This window comes from Entelurus aequoreus, linkage group LG07 (assembly GCF_033978785.1).
Source record: "Entelurus aequoreus isolate RoL-2023_Sb linkage group LG07, RoL_Eaeq_v1.1, whole genome shotgun sequence".
Classification (NCBI taxonomy): Eukaryota; Metazoa; Chordata; class Actinopteri; order Syngnathiformes; family Syngnathidae; genus Entelurus; species Entelurus aequoreus.
Genome location: NC_084737.1, coordinates 67,216,503 through 67,242,920, shown reverse-complemented (window position 1 = coordinate 67,242,920; position 26,418 = coordinate 67,216,503). Strand labels below are relative to the sequence as shown.

At 39.2% G+C, this 26,418-nt stretch overlaps 1 protein-coding gene across 24 annotated transcripts in view; it reads right to left on the bottom strand.

Moving 5' to 3' along the window:
• The window catches only part of kif1b (kinesin family member 1B), a 99,545-nt gene that overhangs the window by 48,863 nt on the left and 24,264 nt on the right, over positions 1–26,418 (bottom strand). For 7 of the 24 annotated variants that reach the window (XM_062054307.1, XM_062054309.1, XM_062054316.1 and 4 more), the window contains exons 3-15: positions 10,406–10,482; positions 10,108–10,287; positions 9,895–9,963; positions 6,631–6,809; positions 5,888–5,999; positions 5,145–5,222; positions 4,997–5,062; positions 4,831–4,848; positions 4,447–4,522; positions 1,838–1,916; positions 1,609–1,751; positions 1,051–1,092; positions 195–266 (exon numbers count right to left, since the gene is read on the bottom strand). In XM_062054307.1, the coding sequence (XP_061910291.1) occupies positions 195–266; positions 1,051–1,092; positions 1,609–1,751; positions 1,838–1,916; positions 4,447–4,522; positions 4,831–4,848; positions 4,997–5,062; positions 5,145–5,222; positions 5,888–5,999; positions 6,631–6,809; positions 9,895–9,963; positions 10,108–10,287; positions 10,406–10,482 (1,191 nt within the window). Of the gene's footprint in view, positions 1–194; positions 270–1,050; positions 1,093–1,608; positions 1,752–1,837; positions 1,917–4,446; positions 4,523–4,830; positions 4,849–4,996; positions 5,063–5,144; positions 5,223–5,887; positions 6,000–6,630; positions 6,810–9,894; positions 9,964–10,107; positions 10,288–10,405; positions 10,483–26,418 lie in introns of all 24 variants that reach the window. The other 17 variants (XM_062054313.1, XM_062054314.1, XM_062054331.1 and 14 more) reach the window with 7 other exon arrangements.

Here is a 26,418-nt window from a genome sequence, read left to right as displayed (position 1 = left end):
TAAATGTTTCCATCAAGCTCACAAGCCACATTTAGCTATACAACTTGGTCTGGAAACAGTTGTTTTGTGGTTAGTGTTTGTTAGTGCAAAGGAAGGGTTTTACAAGAAGTTAGAGCACAAAAGAGCACAAGGCACACTATCAAGTCAACTACTCACTCCAGGTTAGTGGAATCTAGAATTTCTATATATTGCACCTTTTGGTCTGTAGCTCTGAACCTCTGTTTGACAACTGAGCAGTGGCATTGTAATGCTTTGAGAACTGTCACCTGCAGTGGATGGTTAGTAATAAAATAAATAAGTACAAAGAAAGACAGCTGCATCAATGGGTTAAAGGATGACATGGCATGAAAGGGATATAGTGAGACAATAAAACTAGCCTTTCAAAAAATGACACTGTCAGTGATCACTTGTGACTCTGCAATTAGCAGCCTTTATAAACACAAGCATAATTCATGCTAACCAGATGGCATGCTAACTATTGCCAAACAAAGGAAGCCTTGCATTTATAAACAGCTTTAGCATATTTTTGCATTTACATGCAAAGCTGCCAGCATTTTTAAATAAGGCCGGGCGATATGGCTAAACCGCATCAAATATTATTGCTTTTTCTGTCTACATGAAATGAAGCATCAAAATTATTCTGAAAAAAACACTGACACAGGAAACAGCTCCATAGTCTTGCACGATGAAATGTTTAATTATGCTGTTTTTAACATATTTTATAGATTTAATTGTACTCTTCCATGATGACTTTGAAAAAAAAGACACCACGTAACACTAATAACTACGACAGGGGTGTGCATAATGTGGCCCAGTGGCCAATTAAAATTATTACCATATATTTACCAGCTTAGCAGATTTTGGCCTGCACATGACTACCGGTACTAATTATAGCAAGTTTAAAAAAAAAAAAATTCTTTAAATTAGAAATTTTGGACACCCCTGAACTCACTAACTTTAGAATATCGCCCAGCCCTGTTTTAAATATAGAGCAATGTTATCCTAACTACTATAGAGCAAACAGTGCATGACAACCAGACATATACAAACATTTGATTTCACTTCCTGGGCAATCATTCCCCACAGGATCAACTGAAGGGAAGCAGGAGAAGATGAGAGGTTTCAGAGTTCAAAACCAGTAGATTGGTAGGTTTTAGAGTTTTTGAGACATGTTTTACTCTGAACAGAATGAAAATGAAGACAGTGATATAGAAAAAAATGTGATAAGGGTCTTGTTGATGAGTCAGGAATGAGAAAGTTAGGCCCGGATTGTACATCTCATCTAAATCTAGACATTCATACAAAAACTCAGAAAAGTTCAACATGGCTTAAAAAGCTTTTGACATAATCCCTCAATGAAAAGGTACAAACAATGTTACTAATCAGTTTTTGTTTTTTTAAGGAAAAAAAAAAGTAATTGTAAATAGGAGTAGTACAACTTTTTAAATTGTCTTTTTTAGCCTTAAAAAAATCTAAACTAAATGCTGTACTCCATTGCTTTGGAAATATAGATGTTTAATAAGAAGGCAGAAGACAGGAGATGTTGAAGACAGAGTCTAAATGCTGTGTGGTTGTAAAAGTGGAATGTTGCGGTGAAGTAAAACTCACTATCCAAGATGTCTCCCAGTCCTTGTGCACGCAGCAGCTCCTTCAGTCGAGCCACTTCATCCTTAAGGTCCCGCACCAGTTTATTGTTGGGATCTTCATTGATGACAGCATTGCATTTAATGTTCTTTGCGCGATCAGCATACCTACAAGTAAACACAAATAAGAAATGAATAAAATGGAATTATGTAGCCATGTTTTTGCCTTATCCAGAAGAATGTGGAATCCTTACCGCAGTGTGCTGAGAGTTTCATCATAATTGATATCAGCAGGACTAAGCGCAGCTACCATTGCGGTTCTGGAGTTTCCACCTATGTGTGAAGTTTAAAAAAACAACAAAAAAACAATATGGCATTAGCTCCCAAAGAAACTAGATTTCCGCTTTGGACGTCTTATTTTTACATTAGTGGTGGTGCTGGTGCCGCGGTTGCTACTTCGTAAGGAGAATACATAGCATACTACTAACATCAACAATCATTCCAGTATCATCGCTTGCAAAATAAGTACAGTGGTACCTCAATTTACGAGTAATTTGAGATACTAGCGGTCTCTCTGCTTTTTGTTATGCTTTAGAGTACCAGTATAATGGAAAAAGAAGCTGACTTTATATTGAAGCAATTGTCATATTTCTGATTTATAAGACTTACATCGTTTGCGAGTAGATATGATCAAAAAATATAAATCTCACAGAGATTCCTGAGCCATTTTCTGAGATAATGGGCAAGCCAGTCACGTGATCCGAGACGTGCGTGTGGGAACCACAGTTCCCCTCCCAATAACAATGCTACTAGTCATGCAGACTTCGTGAGAGACAACAACAACTATTTTGGGACAAATGATGATCCAAAATCATACATTTTTAAAACCGAACACAAGGGGGATGAGCAACAATCCGCAGAAGCCGAAACACTAAGCATCATGTAGCAGCATTGCTTAGTGCTAAACAAGAAGACATACAAACTAACGATAATAAAATAAAAACTTACTGTATAATGTCCGCGCTCGCTGGCATGCCGACCGACGGGAAGCAGGGTGTTTAGACGATACTTTGCATATACGCATTGGAAATACACTTGGATATGGTTTAACGGATACAATGAAACACAACTCAGCATATAAAGCCAACTTATTTTTCCATTATACTGGTACTTTCAGTAGTGAGCATACCTTTAGTTACAAGCATTTCCATTGTTGGTTTAAGTAGTATTTGTCACAGGGTTATGCCATTTGAGCATGCAATAAAGAGTTATTATATTGTTACACAATGTTGTTCCTGCTAAGTTTACACGGGAAACAAACAATACGGTTGACGTGTGCATTTGAGTGCCGCTCAGAGATCAACAACCTACCCTCCAACCAACAGAAATAAGAAAGTTGGTGCACGGGAAGAAAGCGGAAGACCAAATCAGAAAAACAAACCATTATAAATGTCCAACTATTAGCAAATCAGCCCCACCATAGTATCAGTTCACATCATGAGAAGCTGCAGTCAGATACCGGGGTATCAGTTCAGATCATTTATTTGAGCTCAAAAATTTTAAAAAGCAATACATACATATTTATACTGAGCATAAGTAACAAGAATGTTGTGCGCACCCAGTTACATAGCTGAAGCACCTTGAGCTCAAAAAGGGTAAGCAGAAGTAAAACTACTTATCCTATCCTATCCCTTTTTTTATATACCGGTAGTCACATTTCATTGCAACTGTTGAATGCTTGCATATACAATGAATACCACAAGTTTTTACAGAAATCTATTTTAAATTCAGAGTAACTGATTGTTTAGTGTACATCCATGCTCATGTTCATACACTTCCAGTGCATGAGTATGCGCATGAATCCTGCAGAGGCTAGTGTGTGTGTGCAGCAGAGTGTAACATACAAAATGTTGTCAAAGTGAAGTTAATACATTACAGAGATACCTGAGTCAGAGTGATACTTAAATAAGTCATCACCATCATTATCATTACAACAACAGTATTTTATGAGGGTACCAGTTTTTTTGTGATCCCTCTTCATTGGCATATTTTCTAAGTACACTTAATTTATACAACCTTGTAGAGTTAGGAAAATGTAGTGATACTTTTTAATTACTCTTCAAGTTAATTCCACAGGTCAACACCACGCCGGTATGCTGCAACACAAGCCCAAACAACAAACATTCATCTATCCATAAAAATATTGAGAAGCTGTAGATGTGTATTTCCGTATGTTCAGTCTAGTACTAACTCAACAAACTTGATGGTCGAGCATTTAGTACACAAACATACACATTGCTTGCTGTGAATGTCTGTCCGAAAGAGACTTTCCTGGTCACTTGCCCAAAAGACGTCAGAGATAGGGATTCCAGATGTGGCGAAAGAAACACACAAAAGGACTATGAAAACAAGTCGTTAATAAGCGAATAATACTTGGACTTTGCAACACTGGACGGAGTATCAGCCCGAAGGAGACATTGCATTAGTCTGCTCCCCTAGGCAAATGCTGTACAATATTATTAAAATATTACCTAAAACTACTGAAGTTGTTTGTACTACATTCTATTGTATTGATTTTCAAACAGTATTTTATCTCTAAAAGTTAATTTTTCTTTTAAAAAATGTATTACATGTTAAAATGGTGGTGTTTTGAGAGTGCTAAGCACGGATTAAATGTATTTTAATTCATTCCAATGGGCGGGGCTGTTTTTAGATACGAGTGTTCTGAGTTACAAGCTTGTTCGTGGAACAAATCATACTCATAAGTTGAGGTACCACTGAGGTAGTAGAGGTACTACCATTCTACCATCTTTTATGTTACAGGATATTCTGACATTTCATTGCAAAGTATTCATGCTCATACCAAGGTTCTCCCTTAGCAGCCATGTCAAGACAGAGTCTCTGTAAGGGATGAAATCAGTCTTCTTCTTCTTCTTGCTCTGAAATATAAATGCAAATACATTATTCAGGTTGAGGAGGATTTTAACAGTGTGTGCTGCGATGACGTGTTTTATATGAATCTAAGTTAGTGATGGTAGGTAAGATTGTACAATACATTACGACGTAAAATTGGGCCACATGAAATGGGCAGAGGCCTAATTGGAAGACTGTTTGCAATAGAGCAAGGCATTTTACAGAGCATGATGACTAGAAGGGGTTAAACATTAAACAACATTTGGCAAAAGGCTGTCTATTATGTCCCATGGGAGGAATCAAAGGTAAATGGTTGAGCTGCCAAAGGGTTTACCTTGCTGGTACTGTTATCCTGTGTAAGCAGGTAGTATTACATGGACAGGAGAAAAGACAAAGACAAACATTACAGCATGCCAGGTAACAAACATTAATTCCTTAAGAAGGAAGGTAAGAGAAAGGGAAAATAAAACCAAAATGAAATGAGCCATAAAAGCACTCACCACTTCAGCCAGGGCAGAGATGACCTTTCCTAACGTGGTTAGGGATTTGTTGATGTTTGCGCCTTCCTGTAACCAAATACACGTTATACAAGTGGCTACATGTTAGACAATAAACCATTGTTTAGTGTATGCCATAACTGAGTCCTACCTTTAGCCTGGTACCTGTAGCACCGGTGGAATCTGCTCGTTCGCTCCCTGCCAAGTCCACTAGACTAATTTTACTGACCTGTAAAAGGACAAACATTTTTATAACAAATAAATAAACATACTAAAAAAATGTTTTAAATGAGGGTGGGAACGGCTGAACACCACGCCATAGTTTGCCAAGGTCAACTAGTTAAAAACATTTAAACATACCCGTGGGCCATTAGGATATTGACTCTGTCCCAAAAGCTTACACTGTGTTTCACTTTTGCATTGCTGTTCATAAAGGTATTTATGAATTTATTAAAACGTGATGAGGTGGCGACTTGTTCAGGGTGTACCCTGCCTTTTCCCTGAGTGCAGCTAGGATAGCCCCCCCCCCCCCCACACACACACACACACACACGATCCTGAGAGGGACAAGCGGTAGAAATGGACAGATGGATGGATAAATTGATGTTATTTATTGTTGATACTGTATTTCAACTGTACCTAACAGAGTAGCCACCTATATTTTCGTCATGCTTTCATGTTTTGATGACAATAAATCTATTGGATAAGCGGTAGAAAATGGATGGATGGATGGATGGATAGGGGAAAAACATTTATATTGTGAGTGAGAGTAGTGATTACTCCTAGTTAAAGCCATTTACAATTGTATCTTACTAAGAAATATTAAAATGGAGCAAGGCGGTATTTTCTGTGGCAAAACACACACTGTTCAAAAATATTTTAACGTTGTCTGACCTTTTCAGTGGAAAGGTCTGTCTCGCTGTCGTGTTTCTTCTGAGTAAAGACAATAGTGAAAACTGCATGGGACCTGCTGCTGGTCTCATTCATGTTGGTGGCTGCCACAGTTCTGTAGGTAAAACATACAGATGTACTTAGTATAACATTCTCTGCACACTCACTTGTTATGTATTTCAATTACCGTTCTTTACCTAGCTCACACAAACACTCCCAATTTTTTAGTACACGAGTAATCCTCACCGGGTTTTAACCTATTAGAGTCACTTAAATATTAGAGATTACTCTGCATAGCGGAGGTGGATTAAACTATAAAGACATCAAACACAAAGCACAAGGCAGAGTAGAGGGCTTATTTCTAGAACATGGCGTGTAAAACCCACATCTCGTCCTGTGACTATCCCTCTGAGTAAGCACAGGAAGATTAAGGCAGGGTTCAGTCCTCCCTGCATGGAAGTGCACAATGACACAAAAGCATGCGCACAAATAAGCACATAAAACGTCATGCAAGGAAAACATGACAGAAGTGCTCAATATCTAAGTCAGAAAGCGGCTTGAATATACGTATATCTGTAAACATGATCTATGCAAGATTTTGTCCAAAGAACCAACATTACATGTTAGGTAGACCACAAGGAAGTGCCTTTTAAATGTTGAAAAAAAACTTACATATTTTGACCCCTTTAACAGTGCTGGAACCAACTGTATGCACACCCTGCTTTGTCTCTCATAGAGTAACTTACCTTGCCTTATTGCCCGCATCCATGAGGTCAGCGATGTCAGTGTAGGAGGTCACGGCCAGTTTCGAGAGGTCCTCCACATAGGGGCCTAAAAGAGGATGTTCTCTCACCCGTAGATTCCCTTTGTTCTTGGGGTTGAGCAGATCACGCACCCGCTCACAGTAGATCTCCATGTAACTAACCTATTGGCCAAAGGTATATGCTCAGACAATTTGTAAATATGTTGACCATCGTTAAGTCCAACATCAATAAAGTCCACAATTTTAGTGGTAATATGCCACAAGAAAATGGTGTACTCGTCAAATGTCAGCAAATTTTGAGACCTTAGTTAAGAGAGTTAATGGATTAAATCTGAGTGTGTCAAAAGTGCCCAAATGAAGATTCAAACCATCGATCACCTGGCTGTAAGACCAAACTACAAAACCCAAAACCAGTGAAGATGGCACGTTGTGTAAATCGTAAATACAAACAGAATACTATGATTTGCAAATCCTTTTCAACCTATATTCAATTGAATACACTGCAAAGACAAGATGCTTAACGTTCGAACTGGTGAACTGTATTTTTTGCAAATATTAGCTCATTTGGAATTTGATGCCTGCAACATGTTTAAAAAAAGCTGGCACAAGTGGCAAAAAAAGACTGAGAAAGTTGAGGAATGCTCATCAAACACTTATTTGGAACATCCCACAGGTGAACAGGCTAATTGGGAACAGGTGGGTGCCATGATAAAAGCAGCTTCCATGAAATGCTCAGTCATTCACAAACAAGGATGGGGCGAGGGTCACCACTTTGTGAACAAATGCGTGAGCAAATTGTCGAACAGTTTAAGAACAACATTTCTCAACGAGCTATTGCAAGGAATTTAGGGATTTCACCATCTCCGGTCCGTAATTTAATCAAAAGGTTCAGAGAATCTGGAGAAATCACTGCACGTAAGCGGCAAGGCGGAAAACCAACCTTGAATGCCTGTGACATTCGCTCCCTCAGGCGGTACTGCATCAAAAAGCGGCATCAGTGTGTAAAGGATATCACCACATGGGCTCAGGAACACTTCAGAAAACCACTATCAGTAACTACAGTTGGTCACAACATCTGTAGGTGCAAGTTAAAACTTGACTATGCATAGCGAAAGCCATTTATCAACAACACCCAGAAATGCCGACGGCTTTGCTGGGCCCGCGCTCATCTAAGATGGACTGATGCAAAGTGGAAAAGTGTTCTGTGGTCTGACGAGTCCACATTTCAAATTGTTTTTGGAAACTGTGGACGTCGTGTCCTCTGGACCGGTACCGGTCCGCGGACCGATTGGTAGCGGGCTACACAAGAAATTGGAAAATAAATAAATAAATTAAAAAAATGTTTTTATTAAATCAATAAAAAAAACACAATATATACATTATATATCAATATACATCAATACAGTCTGCAGGGATACAGTCCGTAAGCACACATGATTGTAATTCTTTATGAAAAAAACAAATAATAATAATAATAATCATCACCCCCACCCCGGTCCGTGGGACACATTTTCAAGCGTTGACCGGTCCGCAGCTACAAAAAGGTTGGGGACCACTGCTCTGGACCAAAGAGGAAAAGAACCATCCAGATTGTTATAGGTGCAAAGTTCAAAAGCCAGCGTTTGTGATGGTATGGGGTGTATTACTGCCCAAGGCATGGGTAACTTACACATCTGTGAAGGCACCATTAATGCTGAAAGGTACATACAGGTTTTGGAGCGACATATGTTGCCATCCAAGCAGCATTTTTTCATGGGCGCCCCTGCTTATTTCAGCAAGGCAATGCCAAGCCACATTCTGCACGTGTTACAACAGCGTGGCTTTGTAGTAAAAGAGTGTGGGTACTAGACTGGCCTGCCTGTAGTCCAAACCTGTCTCCCAATAAAAATGTGTGGCACACTATGAAGCGTAAAATATGACAACGGAGACCCCGGACTGTTGAACAACTTAAGCTGTACATCAAGCAACAATGGGAAAGAATTCCACCTGAAAAGCTTAAAAAATTGGTCTCCTCAGTTCCCAAACGTTTACTGAGTGTTGTTAAAAGGAGAGGCCATGTAACACAGTGGTAAAAATGCCCCTGTGCCAACATTTTTGCAATGTGTTGCTTCCATTAAATTTTAAGTTAATGATTATTTGCAAAAAAAAAACAAATTTCTCAGTTCGAACAATAAATATATTTTCTTTGCAGTGTATTCAATTGAAAATAAGTTGAAAAGGATTTGCAAATCATTGTATTGTGTTTTCATTTACGATTTACACAATGTGCCAACTTCACTGGTTGTGGGTTTTGTACTAATCACAAGACAAATCATTGTCAATCATTGTTTTGGTGCTCACTTCGTTGTTTGCAACACCACGCTTCTTATTATTTAGCTGACTTTTTCATCTCTCATAAACCCCAACGCAGAAGAAGCTCTTCACATATCATGGGCCTGATTTACCAAAGGTCTGTGTGTACTAAAACACATACACACCTGATAGCACACGCAAAGCTGATCTACTAAATGTGTGCAAAGTGGATTGCGTCTGTTAAGTGAGCAGAATAAGGTGTGCAATCCATTTTTCTGTCTCTCTACATTAACATGCGAAATATATGCTGATCATCAAAACACCCACAACGCTGGGAGAAGATGCAAATATATTATACAACATGCGCAATGTGATTTATCAATCCTCCTCACCGTTTTGCGAGCAATTTTTAGCATTTTATTTTGTACGAGTAGGAAGGACGTGCAAACTAACAGTTCTACACAAGGCTGCAGGATCAGTGCTCGCTGCAAAGACAGACAAAGGAAAGACGAGAATCTGCTGCATGTTTGAAAACATAACAAAACGTAACAGGTAGGAGCAAAAACAAAAGTGCAGTAAATGAAAGTGTCTCTGTGATGATGCCCTGTATAGTTTGTGCAAAATCCTCATTTAAATATAAGGCTGTCTTTTCAATGTTAGTAAATCGCACGCAACACACCTACAAATAATACACGCTATTTAATAGATTGCACACTCTGTTTAGCGCATGGTATTTGGATGTTAGTGAATTAGGCCCCCTGTCTTATCTAAAGCCAAGTATATGCCTTTTGGGCCACTCTCCCTAAAATATGGAACATCAAATCTCAGTAATCAGACTGGTATAACACAAAACTACACATTGTCAAATACACTGTACAACTGAGGCTTAGTAAATGTTATAAGAAAGAAGGCAACACGAAAGCAAGAGGATGATAGAAAGTAACTTGGAAGTCACCTCAACAGAGTAGGAGAGCGCCTCTTTGTTGTTGTCTTCATTGATTTTCTCAAAGAGATCTTCACAAAGCTGTGGTGAAGATAAGATAGATGTGAGGAAAACATGTTTGCTCAAATAGCATGTGGTCCACAAATGACATGTGGTCGAGTGATAATTACAGAAAACCCTAATTTAATCATAGTATATTGAAACAAAAAAAAAGGAATGACAAACCATGGGAATGATTCCTTCCTGTCCCTCCTCCTGCTTTCCCATCATGGTGTAGGATTTACCAGCTCCAGTCTGGCCATACGCAAAGATGCACACATTGTAACCCTCAAAGGCGTGCTGCAGCATTTCCTTGCCAATGTCATTGTACACTTGGTTCTGTGCGGCAAAGCAGGGGTCTTCCGGCTGAAAAGGGAACAAAGAGTACAATACATAAAACATCAAACTCAATAATGTCAAAATAAGCTTTTTTCCCCCCTCATTCGTCATCGTACTAAACATGCATGAAAAAGACTGAACTCACCGTTGTGTGGGACCAGTAGGAATAATCAAAACTGAAGGTCTTTGCTGGTTCTTTTGGGGCTTTGGGATTGAGAATAGCTGTGAATGAAGAAGAAAAAAAAAATAAGACACTTACAACCATACATCAATTATATTACTGTTACATTAAATTAGCAGTTTAAAAGTACAAAACATTAGTATTCATGTAATTCCTGAAGTCAAGTATTGGCACAAATAACTAATAACTACTCAGTGGCCTAGTGGTTAGAGTGTCGCCCTGAGATCGATAGGTTGTGAGTTCAAATCCCGGCCGAGTCATACCAAAGACTATAAAAATGGGACCCATTACCTCCCTGCTTGGCACTCAGCACCAAGGGTTGGAATTGGGGGTTAAATCACCAAAAATGATTCCCGGGCGCGGCACCGCTGCTGCCCACTGCTCCCCTCACCTCCCAGGGGGTGTACAAGGGGATGGGTCAAATTCAGAGGACAAATTTCACCACACCTAGTGTGTGTGTGACAATCATTGGTACTTTAACTTAACTTTAATAACTTGATGTTCTTCAACCTTGACAGCCACTGATGGCCCTTTCTCAGTCTTCCTTCCAGTCAGTACTATAATTTGGCACTGAACACAGCGTGAAACAGTAGGTATTTTTCTCCGAACTGCATCTGCTGCATCAATTGTTACCAAAATATGTTGCTTTTATTTGTCCCCAAGCATGCAAACAAAATGTAGCCTTGCCCTACTAAATTGTGTTGGGGAATACACCTGTTGTATCTGCCATAGACCTTATGACTATTCACTTATGCATGACTGGAGTATTCCCTTTGGCCACACAGACATTTCCTAATGAACAAGAATCTGCAAGCATGTCTGGCATGTCATCCCTCCCAACCATGCTTTCAGCTAGCTGCGGGAATGCTCTTAAATCTTTCCACACACATACAGTATACGATACGGGAAGAAAATAAATGGCATTGAGAATGATGATATTAATATCCCGGCCCACTGTTTTTTTATCCTATTGTCAATTAGATGTGAACAAGCAACTAGCAACAATGCAAACAGTAACTATAGCCTACCAAGAAGAGTATTGGCATGTAAAATTAATAGTACGACCGAATGAATAAACCAATACCCCAAAATTAACCTAACCCCAATAAAGACTACTGTACTTTAGAGCCTTTTTTGTATGCTGTTACACAGTTTAATGCAACTTCTGAGCTTTGCTAACAGGCAAATTAAAATCTCTTCTAGTGCCTTGACTTAATGGCGCTTTAGGAGGCTTTCACATCAAGATGTCCCCGGCTGTGCTCAGAGGATTCAGCGCACTTATCAATAATGCAGAAGATGTGGAGACACGGATTGTGTATCGCCCTCCGTCGGTCACATGCTGACAGAAAAGCACAGTGTGTCTTTAGAAACTAGAACACTGCTCTAACGCTAAATATGTGAGACAAGTTGAAGCTGCTACACTTTAAGTTAGACACAGCACCCCAAAATGGCTGAAAAGAGCAACTTGTGTATTAATTCGTTTTTGAGTTTTGAGAATTCTGACAATTTTGCGGAAATCATGTTTGAAGCAACTGAGGCAAAATGGGGTGCACTACAGCAGAGGTTCTGTTGATTCTCTACAGGTTTGTAGTCTAATGAGGGAGAATATAATGGTATCTATTGCAAGTCAAGCTCTGTCCATTAAGACCTTGGCTTTGCACAACTCACACTATTGTCAAAACAGGAGTTTAAATCATTCAGCGAACATCTAAAAATAATTAATTGTAGAGCAGGGACGATTTGTGGATTTAGTTGATGTCATTGATGACGTAAATATCGTTCATTTATGTGCCTTACATCGTGGAGTTGAAGAATGTTGGCCGCGCAGGAAGAAAATTATGCCACTAGTGGTACGCCAATCAATCAGCCACTGATCAGCAGCTAACTTTGTATCTACTACATGTCCCTACACAGTGAGAATCCACCCCTTTAATTTGCCATCCACTCCAGGGCAAAAAATATACTTAATCTCTTTCAAGTATTATCACTGGGGGACTGGAGAACATGGCTAATAATGTGACACCAAGAAAGAGCAGCAGGCCACAAGAAAACATGCTAATTTCTAAGCGAGTTTAAAACAACAGAAGTTTACTTTAACAGTGGTAGAGCATTACAGCAGAATATAATCAGATATAAACTGGAAATTAACAAGTAGATTAATAAGAGTCTAGAGTCAGATTTGTAGTATGGCCCACTATTAATTCACTTCCCCAAAAATAGATGTAGAAAAACCAGAACAACAGAGTGCTCTGTAAACTGTACAAATTAGAAATTACTTCTTACAGCAGTTGTAGTACACGGGCACTCTCCTGGATGGTGGAGGAAGTTAAACAGCTATGTAAGATAAATTTACTTTTGCATCTCCGACCGATCAACATGCATTTAAAGTTTCTAGACCAGACCTGGGCATTCTGCGGCCTGCGGGCCGCATCCGGCCCTTTGTGCGTCCCTGTCCGGCCCGCGTGACGCCATTTATAAATTACAAAATAAATTTTAAAAAGTATCTATGTCGAGTGTGCAATACAAGGGTGCTGCTTTTGTTTTGAAAATCGTTATTTGTATTACTTCCGTGTGGACGTATGCGTGTGCGTGATTGTGAGTGAATGTGAAGAGCTGCAATCACAAATTACAAAATAAAGTTGAAAAAACATCTATGTCGTGCGCGCAGTACAACTGTGCTGCTTTTATTTTGAAAAGGTTTATTTATGGGCGTGTGTCCGTGTGTAACCTGCGAGTGAAGGTGCACATGCAGCGACAAGTGATGCACGGTTTACACCCGAGACGCTAAAAAGAGAAAAGTTGATGAAGAATGGCATGTTTTCAACAAGACATGGACTGCAAAGCAACGTTCCCTCTAAGGTGCGTGCCTGCGCAATTGCGCACTGCTCAAGCGTTCGCTGCGCGCAGCAAATATGCCGCGCACCAAATCAAATCCCATCTGAATTCTAAACAAAATAAACATATTTATTCTATGTAATTTTGCAATGCAACTTTGAGTGACAGTGACAACAAGCGGCCCTAACGGTGTTCGTCAACACCGTTCAATTGAACACCGTTCAATTATTGTAACGTCTATCGAGATGCTTCGAGGACAGGAATTATATTGATCACTTTATTGAGCAAAACTGTTTATATTCGGACATAACCACACCAAAAACATGAGTAAAACAATTCTATCTCGAAAAAGTAGTCATTTTCTGCCGTACAAACCAGGCCAAAACCAACTTGTCATCTGTCACCAACACGCATAGCACTAAACCACTGGTGCGTTTATGGCCACACAAAAAGTCGGACAACTTAAACACCACACAAAGTTACACAATGACTCCTCAGTCATACGTGTGCTTATTTTACTGTCATTTATTATTAATGTTAATTTATTTATATTAGTCATGGAATGCTGTTACACACACTATGTTGAAGTATTACTATTATTATTAATTATTATTATTATTATTATTATTATTTATCTTACGGTATATATCAAAAATAATATTGAGCAAAATTTAATTGAAATATTGTCGATGTGGCCCTCCAGCAGTGCTTGGGTAGCTCATGCGGCCCCCGGTAAAAATTAATTGCCCACCCCTGTTCTAGACACATGAAAATTGTTGGTGTGGTTTAAGGAAATTAATTTACAAAATGTGTTGGACCACTCCATTAAAAAACATTTAAATACAAAGGGAAATATATTCTACAGATTAATCACTCAATCGTAAAAATAATCAATAGATGAATCGATTTATGAAACAATTGTTTGGTGCAGCGTCATCAAATCCCCCGCATCTACCAACAGGTTAAGGCGCAATAGCAAAGCAGGAGCTTCCATATCAAGTACTGAAAGAGGATACAGCGGGACAGGTGGCTAAATAAAGCCTGTGTTCACCTCTGCCCTGCCTCCAAAGGGAAATTAGACCCAGGGTATAGAGAAACATAGGGGTTGTTTTGGTTACCAGTGTCCCAACACTACCCTTTCCTGGAAAAAAAATGTGCACTGGCGAATCACAAGGGGGACAGCTTAAGCGATGCACTAAAAAAACAGAAAGGTGACAAGAATAATGTGGGATGGTCACGATGTGGGAACCAACTAGTCTTACTGATAATCACACATAATGTGAGCATTCTATTCAGGAGCCATGGTTCAGTTTTGGGCTTTGATTAGAGCCATGGAATGATGACGCTGGTCAATGTACTTCAGTGCAGATACACAGAAGCAGATAGCAGGAGACTGCTCATCAACTGAGGGTGAATCATGCTCGCGATATGACGTCAAAGCCACGCTCCCCTGCGCTCACAAATCTGCCTCACCCATGTGGTCCTGTCAGTCCCCTGGGGGAGCGATTCAATCAAGTCAAACTATAAACTCAAAAGAAGCTGTAAAAATGCTGAAAACTACCCACAAGAAAGAGTGTCAGCCGGGTGCCAGAATGTTTATTAAGACGTTTTCCATTTATAGTTAATATTCCTAGTAGAGAAACCATCCAGGACCTAAATTGGCAGACGTGTGTGCTAAGTAGTGAACAGCGTCATCACCCATCTTTCTGAACCATGGCAACAGGTATAGAACCAGTTTTTGGTTGCCATAGCAACCTCAACTTAGCTCACAAGGAGAGGATGTGACACATTGCACTGTTTTCTTTCTCTTCAGCAATTTCCCACTGCTGTTGAAATGACAATGTATAAGAGGATAATCATGTATACATTACGCACAGTGATGGGCAAGCTACTTGGAAAATGTAGTAAGCTAATCTAATGTACAAATGGACCAATAAGGGTCCATTACTATTAACTCTCTGTCATTTAGCTGGGCACACCCTACAACTACCTCTAGGGGTCAACGCACCCCACTCTATGTATTTATTTAGTTTGCCTTTTCTTTGACCCACCCCTATATTGTTATTAATTTTCTCTACCTACAGTAAAAAAATCGAGCATCTATCTATATCTTGACCAAAAAAAAACAATGACTTGTGTGTTGTTTGGGAACAGTTGGTATAGGTTATGTGCAGTAAAACGTTTAATGAACTCAACTCACCTTCGTGTATATTACTAAATGTGTGATGAACGTCTTAGATGAAGAGAGCAGTTATTATATTGGTTTACAGAGTAAACAGCTGAAAACTAAGGTTGTGGGCTTTGTTATCTCTAGACACATATATTTCTCTAAATATGGCCAAGGACACGCATTATTGTGGGTTTCCTGCACGTCATCTTTATTACTAAAGGAAAAATCTAATCTGTGGGAGAGAATTCCTCTGCCATTTTCAAGTATATTTTTTTGAGTGGTCAGCTTGAAGCATCCCTCTGTCTCTGACTCTTTCGTCGTCATGTGACATGAGTACGTGTCTGTTATGATTGTACTTTCTGGTTTCAAAGAACCCGCCTTGTTGTGCCTCTGGTTGGTGAAAAGATTCAGAATTCAAGAGTAAAACACTAAGCTATTCAACATATCTAACTGACTTACTGAAACAACTATGATTACACAAAATGCATAAAAAATATGTAATATCATTTGTATGACTAATATACACAAGCAAATGTAGACTTTAGTCAACATCTAATTACCAAAATATACTCATGTTACATAAACCGATGAAAAACAATCACTATGTTTCCATGCACTGATTAGTCTGATTTCTCAAATAGTTAGTTTTTTTTGTATTTTCACACCTATGTGTGAAGTCCAAGTGGCCATGCATACTCTCTAATGCAGGGGTGGGCAATTAATTTTTACCGGGGGCCGCATGAGCAACCCGAGCACTGCTGGAGGGCCACACTGACAATATTTCAATTAAATTTTGCTCAAATTATTTTTGATATACCGTAAGATAGATAATAATAATAATAATATTTTCATTTAACCTAACTTATCTTTATACAAAAGCAGATGGCTTTTGATGGTTTTATTTTTAACACTTTCTTACACAACACTTCCTGATGTATATTACAATACAAAAATTTCAATTTCTGTCACTTTATCCTGCATCCTCTTTGTTGTAAAACCTTTATTTAACCAGATAAGAAAACGTTGTGAACGTAGCACGTACGCCTGTAAGGTGATTGGCGAAGAAGGAGGAAGCGTTGCTGTTGCGGAAATGAGGAGTGAGGATTGGTTTTCCTTTTGGAAAGAACGAGATAAGTTGAGCTGTGTTAGTATAGCATGCTCAATAAAAGTTTAAAAAGTGCATCAGACTTGGTGTGCACTTCTTCTGGACGCTACAATTTATGTCAGAAGTGGGATGAAATGCCTCCCAGTTCGCCTTGCCATCAAACCTGGGAGTCTTCATTGAGGGCGGAATTCCCCCCGTGGCAAGCAGCGTGGCTGCACCTGTAAACGCTCTCTCTCTCTCTCTCTCTCTCTCTCTCTCTTTGCGGCGAGCTCTTCACGTGGCACGTACCTCCCGATGACGTAGCACACAAACAGTGCAGTATGCGCAAAGTTTTACTTCTGCCACCAATTGTAGCGTCCAGAAGAAGTGCACATCAAGTCTGACGCTCTTTTTAAACTTTTATTGAGCAAGCTATACTAACACAGCTCAACATATCTCGTTCCTTCCACACGCACGTCTCCTCACTCCTCATTTACGCAACTCAAGAAGACAACATCTACTTCAGCAGGTCGTTACACTATATTCTTTAAACACAGCAACGTGTGTACCACAAATAAGCACACAGCTTTACCTTTACTTGTCTTGTTGAAAACACGCCATTCGTCCTCACCTTTTCTCTTTTTAGCGTCTCTGGGATAACCGGGCATCACTTGTCGCTGTGCGCCTTCCCTCACAGGACATACGCACATATAACACTTTTCAAAATAAAAGCAGCACAGTTGTATTGCACGCACGACAAAGATGTTTTTTTAAATTTATTTTGTAATTTGAGATTGCCGCTGCGCGCACGAGCATACGTCCACACGGAAGTAATACAAATAACGCTTTTCAAAACAAAAGCAGCACCGTTGTATTGCACACTCGAAATAGATGTTTTTTAAAATGTATTTTGTAATTTATAATTGGCCTCACGCGGGCCGGACAGGGACGTACAAAGGGCCGGATGCGGCCCGCGGGCCGCACAATGCCCAGGTCTGCTCTAATGCGACTATTGGTCATACGACATGTGCCTCCCGCACAATGGGGGACGCTTATTTCCTTTCAGCGCGGATACATTTATTGCTTTTCCGATTGACCTATGATGTCACACTAGGCATCTGCGGATCCTTACAACTTGTTGTAGGTGATGTCCGCTGGAATTTTTGCACAAATTACAATATTAAGTCTCTAATGGCTATGCTGATGTTAAATAGCACACAGTATCAAGAAATTAACTTGGATTGCGCTACGAACATGACGCTACTACCAAGAATGCATCGAAGCGGATGTAGGTCCAAAGCAAAAAAGACAAGCAGGAAAGTTTTTCGGATGAATTTTCGTACAGACAATTATGGAAACAAAAGTTTTGAATATCTTGGAGTTTTAAATCTGAAAGAAAAGACTGTTCGTGCCTCGACTGATACTGTCAAAGATGAAGGTTGTTGCTATTGTGTCAGACTATCTTGCCATTTGTGTAGGATACAGAGTTATTGGTAATCAGTGTGGAGTGCACAAATGCAGCGTGAAGAGGTTTAAGTAAGCTTTATTATTAGCCTTTAATATACCTACTTCATTTTATTTCTTCTCATTCGTATTTCGTTAGGGAGTCTGAATTAAGCCGGAATTTTACATTTCCTTAGCTACCTTCTTAAATTAATCTGTTTCTTTTTTCCTACCATTCTGATCTCAACTTCATTCCAATTGTTGCTTATTTTTTAATTGAATGGTATCTGCTTCCGGGTTGTATCCAGAGCATTGAGACTTGTGCATGCGCGATACGAAGGAGGTCCTCTCCGGCCGCGCAAAACCCCTTGAGAGAACTGGTTTTCAATCGCAGAATCCAGCAGTGTTAGTCCGACTTCTCAAAAACCGAACACGATTGGATTAAGGTGTTTCCATAGATTGTAGGAGACTTATTTAGAGCCAAACTATTTGAGGAATCTGACTAATTTAGTGCGTGGGCACGTACTGACTAAGGCTGAAACGACGCGTCGACGTAGTCGACGTCATCGGTTACGTAAATACGTCGACGCCGTTTTTGTGCGTCGACGCGTCGCATTATGACGTCACACTACCGTCATGGCGAAGCGCAAAGCAGACGATCAAAGAAGACGATGCGAGCGGTGCGAGCGAGGGGGGAAAAGCATGCCAAAAGTGGTCAAAAGTGTGGGAGTATTTCAATAAACGGCCTAATAATGTTGTTGTATGCACACTGTGTCGAGTGGAAATGGCCTATCATAGCAGCACAACGGCTATGAACGAACATTTGAAAAGAAAACCATCAACTAGTCAATCGTCCGCGCGAGCATACGTTGTCATCATTACACAAAAACATGAATGTGTCATTTGTATCTGCTAGGGGTGTAACGGTACGTGTTTTGTATTGAACCGTTTCGGTACGGGGCTTTCGGTTCGGTACGGGGATGTACCGTACGATTTTGTAAGCTAAAGCTAAAGTCTTAACAAGCTGCTTTGCTCCGTCTGCCTCTGTCTCAGCACGCAGCATTGTCCCACCCACACCACCATCTGATTGGTACACACGCAGCATTGTCCCACCCACACAACCATCTGATTGGTACACACGAAGCATTATCAGCCAATCAGCAGTGCGTATTCAGAGCGCATGTAGTCAGCGCTTCAGCGTGGAGCAGATAGGTGTTTAGCAGGTGAGCATCAGGCAGCGGACTCTCCCCAAATGATAATAAACACCTCCCAGTCAACTACTAGTAACATCACTATGAGCCCGTTGACCTTCTAGAAACTTAAACTGCAGCTCAGCTCACTCGCAGTCCTGGCTTGAGGTGAAGGCTAATTAGCTCTCAGTTCCAGCCACATCGACCCCTTCTGAGCGCCTATTTTCAGCTGCTGGGAATATTGTAAACAAGAAAAGAAGCAAAGCATGTAGACATGCTAACCTTTCTTCATTACAACTGTTAAGACACTCACTGGAATGAGTAGAATTGGTTATTGTGTACTGTGTTGGACTGGATGTTTATTTTGCACATTTTAAAAGCAATATTTACTGTTTACAGTGCTCCAGAATATTTAGATTGGCACTTTTTTGTATTGGATGTTTATCTTTATTTTTGCACATTTTAGCAAATAAGCAATACTTTCACTTTTGTTGAAATGTTTACACTGTTGTTACAGAATATTTCGTTTTGCAGTTTTTTGTATTGGATGTTTATCTTTATTTTTGCACATTTTAAAGCAAAATAAGCAATACTTTTACTTTTGAAATGCTTATACTATTGCAGAATATTAAGATTTGCACTGGATGTTGACTTTTATATTTGCACATTAAAAAGCAAATAAGCTACTTTTAATTTTTTTTAATGTTAAAAGTTTTAAATGTTTACATTGTTACAGAATATTTAGTCATGTTGTTGTCAATGTTGACTGAGTGGCCATACTTCTTTTTTTTTTGTAAATAAAAGCCATGCCTTTTGAAAAAACGGGCCTACATTTATTTTTTCATCTTCATTTTGAATAAAAAAATAATCGGTAAAAGGAAAAATAATCTATAGATTAATCGAAAAAATAATCTATAGATTAACCGATTAATCGAAAAAATAATCTATAGATTAATCGATAGAAAAATAATCGTTAGCTGCAGCCTTAGTACTGACAGAGACACGTTTAAAAATGTACTGCACAAAAAACAATACTGGGAGGCGACAGTCAAATTTGTATTTGGCACTAAATGTCACAGATGTGGATTTTCATCTCCTGATGAGCAGGATATGACAGACAAGTCATTAGCCCTCCATGGGGGGTTCCCATTTCCCAGTGAGGTGTATAGCAGTTAACTAACCACATCCTGCTCTTTGAAGGAAATCACTCAGCTGGTCGCAGCCGGCAGACATTTTGCACTCCTACATTCAACATGGGGCCAATAATTTCGCCTGAGGAAAGTGAAGACACCCTCAGTGATTAGGTTGTTAGGGTGTCTCCGCACACCAGATGGGGACTAAAAGCTTGTGCAATTCATCTGAGACAAACAGAAAGACAATTCTGCCAGGAAGGCCTCTAGGAATTTTCCCACCCTGGATGACAGAATGTACACTGAATAAATATGAATTAAAAAAAAGATAACAGGGAAAAATTGAGTAAATGTTTAATGAATTCAATGTGAACGTACAAAATTCTCATTACCACATGTGCTTCTTTCAGCCAAAGGAATGTTACGACCATCTTTGTCGCCTCTAAAAAGCATGATTCAACTCTTAACCTTCTGCAGCTACGATGCAGATTGGGTAATATAACCGTACATGGACTCTATGGATGTGAATCTTGCGACAACTCACGATTCAAATAATCATATTGGGGTGACGATTACATTAAAACTCGATTCACACCAATTCTTGCTATATATTACCAAGTACATACATTTTAATAAAACCTTTTCAAACCAAGTTACAAAAGGTCCTCTTGGCTGCTGACGTATACGCACAGCTCGTAAGCGCCGAGATGGCCTAAAAACTACAACTATAGTGCAGCCTAAAATGCATAGTGAGCATTGTGCATATGAACTTTGACATTGCTTGACCGTTTTATCAGAACTGGCAACGTTTCTTCATTAAAAAACAAGCTAAGAAACGCCATCAAGACTCCTCTTAATGACTCATGCTTGGTTGCTTGTCAAGTTTATGTACATGTACAAATTACCTCTGTGTAATAGATCTCGGCAATAGTTATCTGGCGACCGACCCACAAACCCCTGCGTACTGAAAGATATGCCTCATGCATCTAAAAGCCTTTAGCATCCTCCAGCACAAATGCTAAACAATATCAAAACTGTCGGATTTTACACGTGGTGGAAAAAAATATTCGCTGAGATGGGCTGGTCATTTGAACAAGGCCACTGGATGCTAATAGTTGTTCTGTCTTAAATAGCATGAGTATAAGGACGACAGAGCACACATTCTGGCATTATCACAGAAATGTGTGCGGTGTTGTATCCAGTATCTTTGAGAGTGTGTGATGTGGCTCGGTTGCCCGGGCTGCAGCACAGATGACAGTTATCAAGGGATGCAACTCAAAGCTGAGAGCTATAAGTAGTGTCTAAGCACCGCTATTCAACATTTGACAAACAGCTGAGCTTGTTGCAGCCACAAACACAAGACATACAACATTTCCATAACAACTTTGTTTACACATGTAGCCTTTAATCACAAAGCCTGCTCACAGCAACGTTTGTCTATTGAAACAATGTAGCTGTGACAGAGCTCTCCATTTCAACCTTAAAGATGGATCATGTAATTTCTGTACTGGAGTGGAGATAGAGGAGGACAGGAAGAGTGTGGAACAATTGCATTGAATACAGAGTACTGCAATTGACAACACAGCCTCCAAAACAGGTTAGGTAATCTGTTATGACAAAGCTTTATGTGCCCAGTTCATGCCATTACAATAGCTCTTTTCACAGTTTGACTCACCTTTGAATCTCCTTTTTATAAACCCACAAACCAAGAAACATTGGCTTGAATAATGCTTGCAAACTAAGTTAAATGTTGCAATTGAAAGAGCTGAACTATACTGGAAATTTTGTGTTTAACCTAAAATTTAATTACATTTTATACAATTACTTGATCATCTGTAGAATGTAGTCCTACATACTTACTTACTCTTCAAACAAATGGTGTATAAATGCAATTAACTAGATTATAATGAACAATGTTTGAAGAAATACAACCGGTAAATTGCATTAATTTGACATAAGAATACACTAACAATTACAAATGTCCCGATCAGCATTTTTGGCCTCCAATCTTGATTCGATTTTTTGGCCGTGGATCCAATCTGGTTTCGAGTCCCAATCAGATACTTTGACAATGTTATATTTAGGGCTGCCAAAGTTAACGCAATAATAACGCGTTAACTATAAGTTCCTTTGAAGGCGATAAATATTTTAACAAGCGATTAACGTTTTTGACTTTTGACCTGTTCCGTAATTTGGGTACATGTGTAATGGTGTCCAAATAGCTAACAGAACTGCACAAAGAAAGGGGCACCTTATCGAAATCTCAGATCCAAAGCCTTGGCAATCACCGTGAGATAACATCATCGAACGCTGAGCACCAATTGCTGCTTGGAGTGTAAGAAGAAGCCTCACGTCCGTGTTTGGATTTCAGTTAAGTGCAATGAAAACATAACATGTAGATTGTTCCTCAAAGTGCTTTAGTAAGATTGAATACAAGCTCAGCAGAAACAAAGACGGTAGAGAGGAAATCTAAAGTTACTTTTTCTGGGATTTTCATTCAAACATGTCAAGGCTTTTCTCATACCAATCACATATGTCCGGTTGGCGGCTTCACAATAATAGCACTACGTTTGACATCCTGTCTAACCAACAAAACAAGGAAAAATTGTCTTTCGATTTGATCCTGCTATTCTAATATTCTGTTATTTCTACCTAAATAAATGTTTTCTGCCAGATTGAAATTGTAATGGCAGGGGCAATATGAAGGAGAAAGAATTATCTTTGAACAAACTCGCCTTCTTCTTCGCTACCACTGAGACTAGGTTTAATACTGCAGGGTTTTTTTTAATTCTCCCAAAAATCGTGTTTGTATCCTTTTCGTGTTGAACTGTTTCAAAAAGCATAGTGTTTAAAAACATTTAATTAAAGCCAATTAATTGTCCAGTCATGGTATTAAACACTTAAAAATTATCTGTCTAGTGTACACTTATTTATGACAAAAAATTATATCTTTCTGCGATTATTTGCGATAATTTTGAGTTAACTATGAACAATGTGATTAATTGCGTTTAAATATTTTAATAATTTGACAGCCCTAGTTATAATAGATGGTGGAACTGAAATAAATAAATACATTAACTAATTAGCAAATAATGAACATTTCTAAACTCTGTTACAAAATACAAATGTACTGTATTTTTTCACATCACAATAAACAACAGGTTTTAAGTGAAAACTTGTAAACTTAACAATTTAATCTTGAACTGTAAACAAGACTGTCTAAAGTCTCGTATGAGCATTTAAGCAAATTTGAAATAAGAAACGAAATGCAAGTGAAAGTGTACCGTACTTGTATTGCAACATACCACCGTTAAAATTACAGTACTTTATTGTTTCTAATAATAACAGTACATATGTAAGCTATTTTTCCTAACACTGCCTATTTTGTTAGAGAAGACAGAATGTAAGCTGTAATGTTCTTTGGAGCACTTGATAACAGTATTGTGGTGTAGGGAGATAAAAGATTCCAAACTATCGAGCTTGTGCCATATCAGCAGGCTACTTACAATTGTCAGTTAAAAACTGTTTCTGTCCAATTTTTACGTTGCATGATCATGACGTTTTGTGTTTTGAGCAGCTGAATGAGCTGCATCAAGCCAACGAGTAGGGGCGTAAATATTTGCTAACAAAAGTTGCTTGAAATGGCCTCTATTACTGTAACTTCATGGTCGGTGAAGAATTGGTTGGTAATTAGGGCTCGGCGGTTATAGGATCCTGATAAAAATTTCAGGTCGATCACGGTGATCAGCTGTGAGCAAATCAACTCCATTAAACATGGTGGGAAAGCCAAATGGAGTTGACGTTTTACCGCCCAACTTCCGGTTCCAAAGTATGCAGAAGTAAACAGAATCATAGATATGAACAGAATGGCCGAACTTTGAGATAAACACGCAACTGATGGCGGAAAATAAATGTCAGCCATAATTTGGAGTTATCTGGGGGTCATATGATTTACGCATCATTGAAATCACAGATGGAATCAAGGAATTGTTTGTTAAAAACAGAATCTACTATTACATGCGGAAAGTCACGGAAATTGACGGATTGACTAACAAACACCTTCATGGAGCTTGTCCAACCAGGGGCCAGTACTCGAGCCGGCAGCCCTGCACCCTTCTCGGGCCATCTCTGAGCCTGCCTCCAGGACACTTGCCACTCTCTACCTGTTAAAAAAAGCCCTCGTCGTTTTTGGCAGGTAATGAGTACTTCTTTTTTTTTTTTAAACAAAAATATGTGTATCAACACATGCATATGCTGAACATGAACTAAAATGTGAAGACTTTGTCACAAAATTTTTTTTAAATAAAGTTACATTAGCAGTGATATAGTGTGCAACCTTGGCCTTTGTGCCAGCTGTTACAGCTCTGACCACTGTCTATTTTTACATGAGCAGATGGCTGCTGGTGCTTTGCATGCCGACAAGACTTGTCAGTGACAGAAAGGAATGGAAAGATTTCAGCTGCCCAACAGTCCTGCCAAACCATACAGTACACTGCTCACACAGACCACAGGCACTGATAACTGTTGCATACTGCGACTGTCTTTTGATATTAACAGCTCAGGCTGACCCACACTGCATCCGGAATAACAGACACTAGAAGGGAGGGGCAAAAGGATTGGGGAAACTACCAGACAGGAGAAAACATGCAAACCTAGCAGGACTCAATTCGGGGCCTTAAAAAAACAACAGTGTGACAACAAAGAGAAGCCTCTCTCAGGTGATAGCATGTGATGTTGGAGCTGCATAGTACGCTAAGCTGATAACACGGAGTTGAAAATATGGGCTCTTGTGAGTCAACTTGTTTACTGAACAATCGGCTGCTTATGCCTCATCGTTATTATTAACTACATGATACAGGATCTGCTGACTTCAATGTTTCTTATGCCTAAAACAGATGTTCTCTATTTTGCAAGTGTGGCCTTTCAGCACACATCATGTGCCATATAAAGTCATGGCAACGGTACCATGACACATTAGAGAAAGTTGTGCACTTTAAAGATAGACCATTCAATAAAAACTAGAGCTTATGACGTTTGTCACAGAAACCGTGAGAAATAGCAGAGAAAGTACAGTGCACATTGGACTACATATCACTCTCTTGCTTGGACTCGACGGTGGGTGCCAGCAAAAACACGAAAACCTCCGGATATTAAAGGCTGTCACTCACACAGTCTTACCTCAAAGCACTGTGACTGCAGACTTCTGCTTAATTATCCTTTCCTACGGCTGTTCTAAACTCACGACAGCATCACTTCCTGGTTGCAGCCAACCTGTGCACTGCATTTTGCCCAAATGGCTTTAAGACGTGATCAATCTACAATTCATTCCACACAATTCACTATTACCATAATTACAAACATAAGGTCATTTATCCAGTAATTTGACTAATGCTACTGAAGACGAGTAGTATTATTTATAACGCACAATGCAATAATGAACACCATGATGAGAAACACACTCCTCTTTAGTGTTAATGTGCTAATTCAAATTTCAAACATACCTTATGAATAAACCATGTCCCAGATTTGAGATCATCATATTACCACGAAGTAAAGACTGCACTGTTCAGACATGGGAAACACAGAAGCTCTTACATTCACTGCTAACAACAGGCACCCATTTTAAAGAGCAGTGACCTGGATTTCCTCAACTAGCCGCAACTCAAGAGACACAAGTCTCGCTTTAAATGCTTTCAGGGTTTACGTAAGCACTATGACATCGTGGACCAATCTCTGGGATGGAACTGTGAAAAAAGCACAGCCTATTGACACTTTGTAACTGTTCAAAAAAGTACTGTACATATCGTGTACTCACTCCTGTCATATTAAGCACCCCTTACAGGGATATGTGCATGTATTGTCTTTTGCTTGTACTGATTGCCAAAGAAAATCAATAATAATAATAAAAAATGTTTAATTAAATTAAAAACAGCCAAATGACATGAAAGAAGACTGATGCTTCAAGCTAACGTCAGATTATGAACCACTATGCATTTTTTCTGTAATGGGTGTGAATGTGTAGTATTTTTTATTTTTTTATTATCTGTTTAGAAGCAGCAGAGAACGCTGCAACACATACTGATGGCCAGTCAACAGTAAAATGAATTAAAGTTTTCAAAAATGAC